Raw genomic sequence first — 13,521 nt, 5'->3', positions numbered from 1 at the left:
TCACGGCGAAGACGCATTACGGCGACGAGGCGCGGATTTATATCCAGGCGCCTCCGTTCTCGCACCTATATAGAGCTATATCCGGTTTTCCCGCTCCGTACTAACCCACATTGTAAGTATTCTTTATAAATAAAGAATACCACGAAGAGAGAGAGAGAGAGAGAGAGAGAAAGAAACATTCGCGCGCGCTGTTTGGGCGAGAATCATCATCCTTGCATTCGCGCTCGAATCGTGAGAAATGCGCGGCCCGCTCGCCGCGTTGTCGATCCGCAATCGGACTACAATTCGGGCAAGAGAGTCGCGCGATTTCATTGAGAAATTAAAACCACGACGTCTCTCCGAAACGGAGGAACCTCAGCGGTCGTACGATCGTCGCGAAAATAAATCACCGAGGAGATCCCTCGGTCGCGGTGATGTCGCAAATTACAGCATCAGGATGTGTTGTATTGCGCAACGAGTCGCACGGAATCGCAGGGTGAATCGCGTCTCACCCCTTCCCCCCCCCCCCTCGCTCTCTTTGTCTTCCGACGGTCCCGTCGCGCAAGGACGCGAGGAATATCATTTTTTAACGGCTGATAGCGTGACCGATGTCTCTCTCTCTCTCTCATTACGATAAAATTAACATTCTCTCTGCTACGTGGGCTCTCCTATTAAATTTCCTACCTATCTCCACCTGCCTGTTCGCTCACCCACCCATCCACCTACCTATCTAGCCCGAAAACCCACCCCGGCACCGAGTGTCCCCGACGCCCCTCTCCCTATAACGAGATTACCGCGGTCGTATTCTCCGTCCCGTTCTATCGCGTGTCGCATTGCGCGTTCTAGCGTGCGCAGGCTCGACGGTCCCTCGCGTGCCGTGCCGTGCCGCGTTGTACGAAACCCGTCCGAAAAGCGAGCAGCCGGCTCTCTCCGAGGGACCGTGGACCCGGCCCTTCGACGAACTACGTCAATGACGTTAGCCTTTGACGCTCGCGGAATCGGCGTCTCCCTCTCTCCGCCGGCGCCACATCGATTTTTGCGCGGCAGCGTTCCCGCGACGAAGCGTGTCGTACACGTATGTACATACATACCGCATCGTGCTTAGCGCATCACGCATCCGCAGAGCCGCACGGCTATGCGTAATACAAATCGACCGGCTTCGCTATCTCTCTCTTTCTCGCGCGCGCTTTCCTCCGCCCTCGTTCGACGCGCCGCCTTTTTCGCTCCCCTCTCTCTTTCTTTCTCTCTTCCGTCGTGGGGGTGGAAATCGCGAGAGAACTCTCTCTCTCTCTCTCTCTCTCGTCACCCTCGCGACGACGGCGAGCAATTTTTCTGTATACGCGCGCGTACGTACACCGTCGCCACCACGCCGCCGCTAATTAGCCTTATCGACGGGCGTCCGGGTGCGCGTAACCGGCCGCGTCTCCGGGATATATCGGTCACGGTCACACAACGACGGACCGGTTAACAATTCATCGGACACACACACGTAGCGGCCGGTGCTGGCTCCTGGCCGCCGCATCGCCGTGTTCCTGGCCGGAGGAGCGGCGCGCGATCGATATGCGTCGCTCTATACATACGCTTCTTCGCGAAGAGGAAAGAAATTTCGTCGCCCTCGGCGAGCGAACGCGCACTTTCGCTCATCCCCCCGTAGCGCGCCGATCGGGAGGAGACCACGCGGTCCCACGCCGGTATTTTCGCGTTCGCCGCGGGATCAAGACCGGTTTAATTTCGGCGAGGTCCCCTCGCGTCCCGCGCGATCGTACGAAAATCATCGCCGCGCGTCGTCTATTCGCGGCGCCGCCGTTGAAGAACACCGACATCGACGGAATCGAACTTGCGTTTCTTAACGCTTCTACGGTCGAACGTGTACTGTCGATTCGAAGGGTCGAGCGATTTTCGTTTATGGGAAAGGTTCGCACGGAAAAAAATTAGGAGAGAAGTCTCCCTTAATATCTCCGCTATTAACCCTTTCGCTTCGGATGTCCAGTCCGCCGAAGTACTGTCTCTGTACGGGCGCGCGCGCCGCGAATACGCACAATATGCGTTGTTGCTTTATATACGTTTTCCTAGGTCTTAAGTAACAATTTTGCTAAATAAAACAATCTTTGTTACTATATAATGATTATTATTTACATTTTTGGTATGAAAATATTTACAACTTAAAAGTTACTAGTAAGATTTAAATTTTAATTAATTATTGTCCGCAAACAAGTTAATATATTAATATAAAGTGATTAGTAGTATAAGTTAGTATGATAAATTCTGAAGCACGGATCTACGCATAAACCAACATCACACTCTTTACACTCGTATCGTGAGTCGGATCTTTTGTCATTCTTACTGCAGACGACACATCGCGCGGCCGCCGCTTATAAGCGGCGCTCGTACGCACAAGACATATTATGCGCGCCGCTTATAAGCGGCACTCGTACCCACAGGACATACTGTGCGCGCCGCTTATAAGCGGCGCTCGAAGCGAAAGGGTTAAATGATTACTCATGGAATGATTTGTTTAACAGCCCGCCGATACGCCAATATACAAACAGCCGGTATTTGTTACAACGCATTTTCACTTTCGTACATCTCGAAATGTTTTACAGGTACATTTTAGCAATTTAGTTACACATACTTCCTCGTTCTTCTTAAACTCGGGTATATCATCACACGAATATATAATACACTCGAATGTTTTGTTCGTTACTTTTATTCCGCTGTACAAATTTCAAGTTGTCAAGTTAAACAATGGAATGGCATTTTGTTAATTTGGCCCTTCCCTTCTGCCTCACTAAAATACATTCAATACTCTTGTTCGAAGTTCTCATGTCGAAATAGTTATTCGATAGATCAATAATTGAAGTTAAATTAAAAAATCTATTCGTCTTGCAGAAACTGTCCTTTCGGCAGTTTGTATCCACCTTCTGATAAGCAAGTCTTTATATTCAAGTATTTATTATTGAAAATTCACGGTTATATTTATTGTTGTTCCTTCTAAGAGATTATTTCGAGTAAATTTGTTACAGAACTGTGTTTTTTCTTTAAATCGAAGCCAATTTCTTTTTAATCCATTCTTCTGGAGCCGGTCGCAAACGTCACAGTTCCAACATGAGCTGTCACAAAGCCGAGCACGTCCGAAGAAGCCGCGACGGAATTATCCATGCCCCCCTCCCTACCGCTAATTAGACTTCCCCTCGCGAAATGCTCGGTCCAGTTATTCATATGTCGATGTATCCGAAGTCGTTGCCGGAGCTATTTGTCCGTGTTTCCTATAATCGATCTAGCGTGAGAGCGTCGTCGGCAGATGCATGCCTCGAATATAGCGTCACGCTATGACACAGCGCGAACCGTCACTTTTCTGCTAAANTTTCTGCTAAACCCCCCCCCCCCCCCCCCCCGTTTCACTATCTTACCTCATTCTGCGCTAAGCAATCATTTTTATCTCTCGAAACCGACGATTCTCAAAAACCGGCTTCCAACGGCGACGTGTCTGTTTTTTTCTTCGTCGCCGCATAGACGTGCGTTGTATCCAGGTGGAACGGAAAGTCACGTGATGACGTCGAAGGAACGAGAAAACGATCGAATCACGATCAAGAAATGGATTTTAATATTATAGAGGACGGTATTCATAGTCGAATCTTATATTTAAGACCGTCTTGAGTTCATCTTCGGATGTTTCGTACAGCTCAGCTGAAGACGGTCTTGATAAATATAAGATCTGGCTATGAATACCTGCCATAGAATCATTCTCCCATCATCATTTTCACATGATCGTGATCTTCGTCTCATCCGGGAAGGATCTTACGATTCTACGCTCGCGTTCGCTGAAGAAGAGGAAGAAGCGCGCGCGTGTACGAACGAGTTCGGAGAGGCGCGCTGAATAATTCACCGTGCGCGCGGCGGCTACCATTTGCGTGGAGTCACCTTCGTAATCGCCTTCGTGAAAATTTCAGTTCCGCCGGGCGGTCGCCGTACGCGTTACGTACATGTATTGTTTTTCGCGCGGTCGGCGGCTCGCGATTCGTCGTTCGCGCGCCGCCCAGTCAAACGGACGAAATAACGATTCCACGACTATACCATGCGGCCTGTCAGATGGCGAGGAACCCGTGGCGACGATATTCACGGCTCACCCCGTCCGTTCGATCGCAAGGACCGCGAACGCGCGAGAATTCGGCCGCTCGACGTTCGTATTTCATTGCTGCGAGAAGCGCCGTACGAAAACGACGCCTCTTGTTCGCTCTTCACTCGCTCGTCGATAAGAGCGCAATCGCCGACGCGAGATTATGTTTTCCCGTGACCGAGGCGTTTAGAAAAGTGAACCCGGCTGTGTGTGAGAGAGATTATCTCCGCGGCGTGCCAATCTATCTTACTAGAGCTCTGCGTACAGATGTCTTTCGTAATCGATAAGTTTGATAAACGACGATTATTGATAATGTCGATTGTTAATCGAGCGAGCGTATCTACCGTCTCATGTACGGCCGAGAACGCAATGCAGAACTTTTGGGGAATATAATCTATACGTGCGATCCTCTCTCTCTCTCTCTCTCCCAAAGTAGAGCACATGGCGAATACGAGCGAGCGAGCATGCGAGAAGGAACGCGAGATCGAGAGGGAAAGAGAGAAAAAAGAGACATAAACGGCGAGAGAGAGAGAGAGAGAGAGAGGAAGAAGGGAGTCAAGACGCTTCTCGCACACTTCAGCCCCTTATCTATATAGACGTTCGTACAGATAATAATTTAATGTTTTCAGTTTTTATCTATAAACAGTCACTTATCGTCTGTCATCCCGAGCGTTCGAGCCTAATCGGCTTAATCCGTCGCCATCGGCGCGATTATGCGTTATCTGACACCACTGTCAAATTGCCGCACTGACACACATACCGGGAAAGTGGAAATAGTATATAGGCAAAGCGGCGGGAGGTGTAGGGAGAGGGAGGGGTAGCGAAACGAGCACTGAAGGAGCGACTGTATACCGGGGCGAGAGAGAAAGAGCGCGCGCGAGAAGAAGCGTGAGGGAGAGAGAGAGAGAGGAAGGAAGGTGGGGAAGGAAAGGTAATAGGAGAAAGGCAAAAGAAACTGTGGGAAAGGGGTGCGGAGGACAAGGGCGACGACGATTATGACGACGACGGTACGGCTGGGTACGATAAATTTTCACGCTTTACACCCGCCTGTAAATTCCTCGAAGTGAAGGAGATTCGTGCTAGAGCGCTCACCGATGAAATTGATCAAAATCAATACCTGGTAAAAAGAGAGAGAAAGAGAGAGAGAGAGAGAGAGGGAGGGAGGTCGAGACAGAGCAAGAGAGGGAGAGAAAACGCAGGAAAATTATAGCGACTCTCCCACTCTCTCTCTCTTCCCCCTCCCCGCTTAGCCTCAGGTAGATCTAATTTGCGTTGCTACGAGAGCGATAGGTTTCCTCTGTGATGCGGTCTTTCGCTAAAAGGTCCTTATTTCATCGAAAAAGGAGAAAAAAAAAGAAAAGAACGCAGATCGATCGATAAGAGCGAGCGAAGGCGACCGACCGACCGACGTCTCCATCGCACGGTTCAAGCTGCGTAAGAAAAAAAAAACCCTTCGTCTCGAATACACCCCCGTACTTTACGCGAAGCCGGACACCGTCGGCTGCGCGAGACCACCCCACCGTCTTGTCGCGTGATAAGGCCCACGAAGCTAACAAAGCGGATCTCTCTCCGTCATCGTCGCGATCTCGGCGAGGTCGATGATGAGACTGCGACGGAACGGGCGAGAGACGGGCAGCGCGAGCGGGTGATACGGAAACACACGGGTAGGAAGACCGTCGAGCGTAAAAAAAAGTCACCGGTGATTCGGACAGAGAGAGAAAGAGAGCGAGAATGAACGAGAAAAGGGGTGATCGAGCGGCCGGGGTGGGCGATCGGCGGTAACGGGAAACGGCGGCTGCGAGGGAAGCCGGCAGTAGCGAAAGGAAGGGACTCGGGGAAAACGAGTGTATATAGCGTAGCCGAAAAACGCGTCGGTCGCATCGGCTAGAGCGGTCTCCTCGCAGGCAGGCAGGGAAGCCCGGCTTTGACCCGGTAGCCGGCGCGACACGGCACAGTCCGCGCGCTGCCTGACGCATTGCAGGTGCGCGCCGGCCAATCACAGGCCCGGTTAGTTCGCCCGGACTCGTCCTGTAAACACGACCGCACCCACCCCGCCGTGTAAAACGGATTTGTTACGGGGCGGTCGCGGGTACGCGAGCCGGCCCGTGGCCGCGCCACGTCGCGCGCGGCGTTCGCCTTCGTCGCCTTCTCTCCTCATCTCTCTCGCCGTCTTTTCTCTCTCACTCACCCGGCCGTCCCGTCCTCCTCCGCTGGCGTCGTTCTCGCTCGCGCGAGGCCGTTCGCGCGATTAAAAACCGCCACGGGCTTTTTTTCCGCACCTTTCGGCAAGCTGGGGAAGTCGCGCGCGCGGCCTAGCTCGCGACCGCGTAGGCGACCGGTGCGTCGCGGCCGCCGCGCGAACTTACCCCGCCGCGCTCCCCCCGGCCCAACGGCGCGCGCCGATTGGCGGAAGCGCGGGTCGTGAGGGGACGGCGTAGTGATACCCGGGCGACGAGACCAGCGGCGGCCCACAGAGAGCCTCGCACACCGAGAGAGAGACACCGCGGACTCCATTGCTGCTCCGAGTGCGTTTCTCGCCGGACTTGGTGATCTCCCTCCGGTTTACACCTGCGTGATCTGTCTGTCCTGCCGCGTCGTGCAACGTACAAAAGTTACCGCTGCCCTCACGCCCCGAGGAAAAAATAATAAACGTTGGCCAAGCTCCGAGACGGCAGACCGTTGCACGGCCAACCGACCGATCCCCGGAGCTCTGCGGAGTGAACAAGTACAACAACGTTTGTTGTCCAGTGTGCGGGTGCGGGTGTTCGCAGCCGAGAAGAGCCTCTCGCGCGTAACCGAGAAGTGAAAGCGGAGCCACCAAAATGGTAAGTACACTCGCTTCGTCCGTGTACGCCACCGTCATCGTCGTCGATGCGAGAGAGAGAGAAAGAGACAGACAGAGCGAAAGAGACGGAGAGAGAGAGAGAGAGAAACTAATGCCGCGTGTATAACGTCGTCGTCGTGTAACTCGCCGCCACCGCTTCCTCGTTTCTTCCTCGTACGCGTGACGTGCGAACGAGGGGGAAAAAAAAAAGAAACCGCATCGTCGGATTCGACCGCGAGGAGACCGTGAACCTCCGAAGGCTCTCGGTTCGCCGCATTGACGCGTCGCCGAGCGCACGTGCGGCGAACGCAGCGAGTGGAGCCAGCAGCCCAAGAGAGAGAGAGAGAGAGAGAGCGAGCTATGTGCGCGATTTTCGTCGCGACGGATGCGGCGTTTGAACTCGTCCGTGGTGTCGCGCGCGCGCTCCATCTTTCTTCCTGTCTCTTTCTCTCTCTCGTTCGCTTTGCTCGTTATCGCCGTCGTCGCTGTCGGGACGGATTTCCTTTTCTGGAACGATCGCCAACAAGCCCGTCTCTCTCTCGCGCCTCGATTTGTCCCCGTCTTGTTTCCTTTTTCGCCTTTCCTCCGACCGTTGTTAACTGTTTAGTGGTTCAAACGCGTTTCGTCCGGAGACCACCTCAACCGACTCGCCGCGATTATCGATCCGTATGGGCCGTCTATACTTCTTGTCGTGCCTCTTTGCCAAGTTTCTTCCGCAGCAACGAGGAAAATCTGCATCATCCGTACGAGCGGAAGTAACCGCCGATCGATCGTCGTCGCGTAAAGAGAGAAAGAGTGAGCAAAGGCAAACGAGCGAGAGGGAAAGAGAGAGACACATACAGAGAGCGTGTGAGCAAGCGAGAAAAAGATGGCGGGAGGCTGTCGAAAATGCCTCGTCGCTGTTTCCCCATTTGCGCCGTTCGCTGGCGGAATATTCGCGAATGGGAGCGGTTCTATCCGAAACGCTGCTTCGAACGCGCCTCCGCGCGTTCCCGGAATTTCCACCGTCACGCTTGGCTGGCCGGTCGCACGTTACGAGCTGCACGAACGAGACAGGTGGCCGAAGATCTTTCACGACGCAGCAGCTAATTTCGCCGCTTCCAGCTAACCTAGCCGTATTGTCAGCTTGACGACTATATCGCTCTACTCCTCTGGATTATTTCGACGAGCATTTTCTTCTCGTTCTCTCCTCCGTCCGTTCGCTGAATTCACGCTGCCTTTCCGCCGGAGAATACCAACGTCGCAGCGTGTCGCCTCCACAACTCTCTTTCTTTCGTTCGACTTCTGTATTTACACTTCTCTACACTCTGCACTCGATGATAAAATATATATTCAAAATTTAACGGGAGGGAGTAGAAGAGTGTGCAGACGTTGCGGGAGAGTGTAGGAAGTGTAGCTCAACAGAACGTCACCGGGTCCTTCGGTGTCTTTCTCGACGACGAGAGAGAAAGAGAAATACCGGCCGACCACGGTTCTTAACGGCGTTCTTGGCCAACGGTCTTAAGACCGGTCCTCCTCGTCGCGTAAAATTGAAGGAAACGATGCGGAACTATGGCGTCGCCGTCGTCGTCTCTCTTTCTAGCACGCGCGTTATCGTGCTACCGCGATCTTCCTCCTTCTCGCACGCCTCTCCTTCGATCGGCCGGAGATACTCATCAAAGCACGAAATACAAGACGCGTGCGAGCGCGCAATACACACCCAACCGACCGCTCCTTTTGCATAACACGCACACACGGTCACTCGATAATCACCTTTAAGGACGTGCGTCCGGTATATGTCTCTGGTTACGTTTTTCTTGCATACGATCCGGATCGCCTCCTCTCACGTACTCTTCTTTCCTCACGCGCCTCCTCTCAGGCATCGTAAATCTCCGAAAGATACGTCTGCAACGTACTAACCGTCGTCACCTCGAAACTGAAAATGCGAAATTAGGTTTCTCGCGTCTTTTTAAATCTTCGAACGATACATACGACATCGCACGCACTTTGGGTTCATCGCGATTCGGCTCCGCGTCCTCAACTCGAAGTTCAAATCCGCGTACGAGCTTCACCTGAGACCGAGTTTCAGGTGACACGGTTATTAATACGCGGACGCTTTAAACACACTCGTGCCGCCTGGATTTTTATTTTTTATTTATCCCTCGGGGCGACCCGCGCACGTTGCGGTATCCGTTCGGCGATCAACCGTTAGCGGCGATACACGCCGCTCGCTATTGATTTTCGCGCTTCCTCACGCCGTGTCGTAGCGTCGACGATCCCCGCGCGCTCCTTTTACGTTCCTTGCTGCGGTGTGGTGCCACCGTCGTCGTGTATACGCGTACACACCGTGTCTATATGAGCTGCGGCATCGCTCTTTCGTTGCGGCCTTTTCGACCACGTATTCTCGTCTCACCGCCCCGACGCGACTCTCCTCCGTGAACAGTCACCCTCCCCGAGTTTCCGTCTCTCGCCATATTACCGACCGGAACACGGGCGCGTCTGACGTTTGAAAAGTGAGGTTAACCGCACGTCCGGGCGTACATCAGTGTCGTGCGTTTTCCCTTGGATCGAGCACTTTCGTCGAACCGAAGTCTCGATGGTGAGTGCAGGCCCATTGTTAGACGTGAAGTATGTGTGTGTGTATGCGATAACTGAGAGCGATTACGCTCGAGCGTACGAAACTATACGAGGAAAAAGGCGCAGTGATAAAGATATTTGGTGAAAAATAGTATAACGCGCAACGACGCAATTTGTAGTGCAATTTCCTCCCGTATCTCTCTCGCGCGCGCATTAAATTGATTATCTCGCTGCACTTTAATCCTACGGCGAATGAGCGTCGAGTCGGTAGCTGTTTGTAATTAGTTCGAGAATAACTTGCGTCACGTATCTTCTCAAGATCTCGCCGTATATTCGCCGCGACTTTCTAAAGACGTCGGGAAATGTCGCGTGGTATTGATTTATCAGGGTAGGAGAAAGGTGACTATCTGTTTTTGGAGTTGCTTCGAGTCCCCGTGACACTTCTCCCCCGCTCATTTGTTCTTACACGATAATATCCCGATGAAATAAGAGAAATATTTTTGTAAATGCATCGCAGGTAGTTCGTGCATATATAAATATATACACGTATAATGTATGCGTACACATTTGGAGAAGAATCAAAATTTATTTTCACATCGTCAGTGCGATGTGTGTGTGTATCTATATTTGCAGCCGCATAGTATTTGCAGTGAATCACATCGCTGCTTAAAGCCTTGTTGGAATCGGAGTGATCTCCAAGAGCCGCGGGATTTCCGCATTTTTGTGTACACACACATACACGCATAAAATTAAGCGACACGGATCGCATCATCGCGCTATTTCTGTCCGTCATTGTCAAACGCATCTCATTACCTCGCATTATTTAGTCTGTTTAGAATTAATTAAAGCTGTTTGTGAAACTTTCCGCAGCGAGTCAAGATTTCGCCAGAGAACGTTTATTGAGAATAACGTGATACTCTTAATCATTCGATTGCGAAAGTTGGAGGAGTAGTAGAATTGAATCGTAGCGAGTCTCCGTTTTAACATTCCAGACAGGGCAGCAAACCGTGCCCGTAACGAGACAGACAGATCTTTCAAGATGAAGTTAATGATTTAAAGCGGCAGTTAGCTTAACGAATCGCCACGCATATGTTCATTTACCGCACATTTGAGACGCATTATATCGTTGAATTTCACTCCCCAAAAGGAGTAATTTGTCGTGCATAATTAATGTAAATTTTAACACGGTATGCCTGTGTAATAATGCGCAAGAAATAATTTGATGTCTCGTTCTTGGTGTTTTCAAAGGCGGATCAACTCACAGAGGAACAAATCGCGGAATTCAAGGAGGCGTTCTCGCTGTTCGATAAAGATGGCGACGGCACCATAACGACCAAAGAACTGGGTACAGTCATGCGATCCCTGGGTCAAAATCCAACAGAAGCTGAATTACAAGATATGATTAACGAAGTAGACGCAGACGGTACGTATCTTTCCTCACCTTTGGCCACTTTTGCGACGTTTCATGCAAATTACACGGCTGTTTTCGTTCCTAAAATCTATTTATATTTTATTTCCATCTATATGTATATATATGTGTGTGCTTTTTAGATTAAGATTGATTTTCTAGATAAATTTAAAAATCATATATAGGACGTAACTGCAGAATCTAATATTTCCGCAGAGTTGTCAATAGTTTATTTCCTCTGTCGATGAGCATTCGGTGCGAAAGAACCGGTTAATATTCAATGTGATGGAAATATGCCAAAATTTCAGGTAACGGCACAATCGACTTTCCCGAGTTTTTGACCATGATGGCACGCAAAATGAAGGATACGGATAGCGAGGAGGAGATTAGAGAGGCCTTCAGAGTGTTCGATAAGGATGGGAATGGTTTCATATCCGCCGCAGAACTTAGACATGTCATGACAAATCTTGGCGAGAAACTCACTGATGAGGAAGTCGATGAGATGATACGAGAGGCGGATATCGACGGCGATGGACAAGTAAATTATGAAGGTTGTATCGCATATATATATGTATATTTTTTCTTTTTTAATCTGTGTTAATTAATCTATACTTAAAGAATTTATCACATCGATATTGAGCGTGAGTCGAGCTTTGTCAGTTTGTTGTTCGGATAGAGCAAGTTCGTGCGGTTCGATTGCGTGTGTCTTCTACGAACTCCACACGCTTCTAACGTCATAATGAAAAATAAGTTTGACACAAGTATTTTCGATTTTTTTTTCTCATCTGTTTACTTCAATGAAATTTCATCATGATTTAGTCGCGACGTGTACACGTAACTGTTGTGTTTGTGTACGTGAAAAGCTATAACAATACGTCCTTTCGTTGTATCTTTCAGAATTTGTCACGATGATGACATCAAAGTGAATGCAACCTGTGTAACGGACGAAACTTGCGATTCGGAGTGGTGTTGGCGTATTAAATAAATCAAGAAACAGAGAAAAAATATGTAACAAAAGAGAAATCAACCAGAAAGTGAGAAATCTTATATCAGGATGCGAAGATGTCTATAAAGCGCGAAGAGTCAACGTCCGATACGCGTTAAAAAAAAATTCATCGTTAACGATAAGTACAGGGCAATTAATTGTTTAATTAAAGAGTTATACCATTAAAGTCATTATCTTTCAAAACACGAATATTTACGCGTGTACACAAGGACACGTACACACATACACATACAAACACACACACATAATATACGGAGTATACATATTTTACACACTTTCACATGCTCAGATGTCTTATTTCCATTGGGTAAAACAAATTGGAAGTGAGATACGCGGAGACACAATTGCGCGCGCATGTGCACCAACGACAAAGGAAAAAAAGTGCATTTTCCACTTTCCTCTCTTTCTCGACTGCCCCCTCCACCTTCTTCCCTTCTATTGTCGGGTCCTTCACTACCACCTAACCCTCCCACCTCACATCCCAGCCTCTCATCTTCCTGAAAAAATTTTTTTCTTTACGAAAGGCATGTCGAAGAATGTAATCTCTTGAAAAGGGAGAGGAAATGTGCATTAGGGGACAAAGTAAAATCCGATGTAAGATATTGAAACAGCAAAGTTTTATTTGCCAATCGAGATTCGTTGAGAATATTCCTTCATTTTTGTTTTTTTTTTTTAATTCTTTTTTCACTTAAATGAGATACGTGTATAGTGAATGAACATTAGGATACGTAGCTGCTATAGTAATATCTCTACCGTTAAAAAAAAAAATGCATGCACTTGTACAAATGTTTGTTTGTCTCGTGAAAAGGAGTTCGGCCTCTGGACATGATTTTCCAGAAGGGGAGAGAGGATAAGAACAAGCGAGAGTATAAATATTGATGCTTCGGCCTCTGGGGTTATCGATGACTTAAATGTGCAAAGCCTGAACCTCTCGATGCCACGTAACGAGTAACTTAATTTATACAAATAACGAGCGAGAGAAAATTAGTAAGAAAAAAAATAAAGAGAAGAGGAAAACGGGAAAGATACGAAGCGAAAGAGAGAGAGAGAGAGAGAAATATGATGAAGAACCTCGAGGAACTCGGACCTTAGTGCTTTTTGCGCGTCGCGTCTCGCCTGCGGGACGGGGTGTGGTGATCGGCTTGTGTGAATCATTGGGACGAGTTACGACGTTCGTCGGAGAGAGCTCCGGTTCGAAGTCTCGACATTCCTATTTGAAAAAAAAGTCTCTTCCTACGCTTTTCAATCGATCAGCATCTATCCAGTCTCTCGTGTGTCCGTGCACACAGGACTCACACATACACGTCGAATGAGAAACCACTCTATCCACACGAAGATACACGCAGAGCAAGAGAAAGGAAAAATAATAATGAAAAGAGATAAACACTATCTATAATATTCACGAAGTGCGTTTTGCCTCCAGTTCCATTTTAATCTCCTATTTGTAACTTGCCTTCCACCATACACACACATACACATACACGGGGAAAGCCTTACATACATGCGCGCAGAGAAAAAAAGAGAAAAGGAAAAAAAAGCGAAAAAAGAGAAAAACGACGTCGACACCACTTTTGTTGATATAATAAATCATGGAGAAAAAAATAGGGATGGGGGATTAAAGGAAGTAAAGG

General features: G+C 49.2%; 1 protein-coding gene across 2 annotated transcripts; it reads left to right on the top strand.

The window, feature by feature from the left end:
• Positions 1 to 6,523: 6,523 nt before the first annotated feature.
• Positions 6,524 to 13,438, top strand: LOC106746885 (calmodulin). Of its 2 annotated transcripts, none has more exons than XM_014624014.1 (4): positions 6,524 to 6,921; positions 10,725 to 10,899; positions 11,193 to 11,435; positions 11,782 to 13,438. In XM_014624014.1, exons 1-4 carry the CDS (start codon positions 6,919 to 6,921, stop codon positions 11,808 to 11,810), a joined length of 450 nt encoding a protein of 149 aa, XP_014479500.1. In that variant the 5' UTR covers positions 6,524 to 6,918; the 3' UTR covers positions 11,811 to 13,438. The 2 variants fall into 2 exon arrangements, with proteins under 2 accessions (XP_014479500.1, XP_014479501.1); XM_014624015.1 differs by lacking the exon at positions 6,524 to 6,921 and adding an exon at positions 9,232 to 9,498.
• The last annotated feature ends 83 nt before the right edge of the window (positions 13,439 to 13,521 follow it).

The sequence above is a fragment of the Dinoponera quadriceps genome, unplaced genomic scaffold (assembly GCF_001313825.1).
Source record: "Dinoponera quadriceps isolate SergipeBrazil2010 unplaced genomic scaffold, ASM131382v1 scaffold1852, whole genome shotgun sequence".
NCBI classification, from domain to species: Eukaryota; Metazoa; Arthropoda; class Insecta; order Hymenoptera; family Formicidae; genus Dinoponera; species Dinoponera quadriceps.
This window is presented reverse-complemented; position numbering and strand designations above follow the sequence as displayed.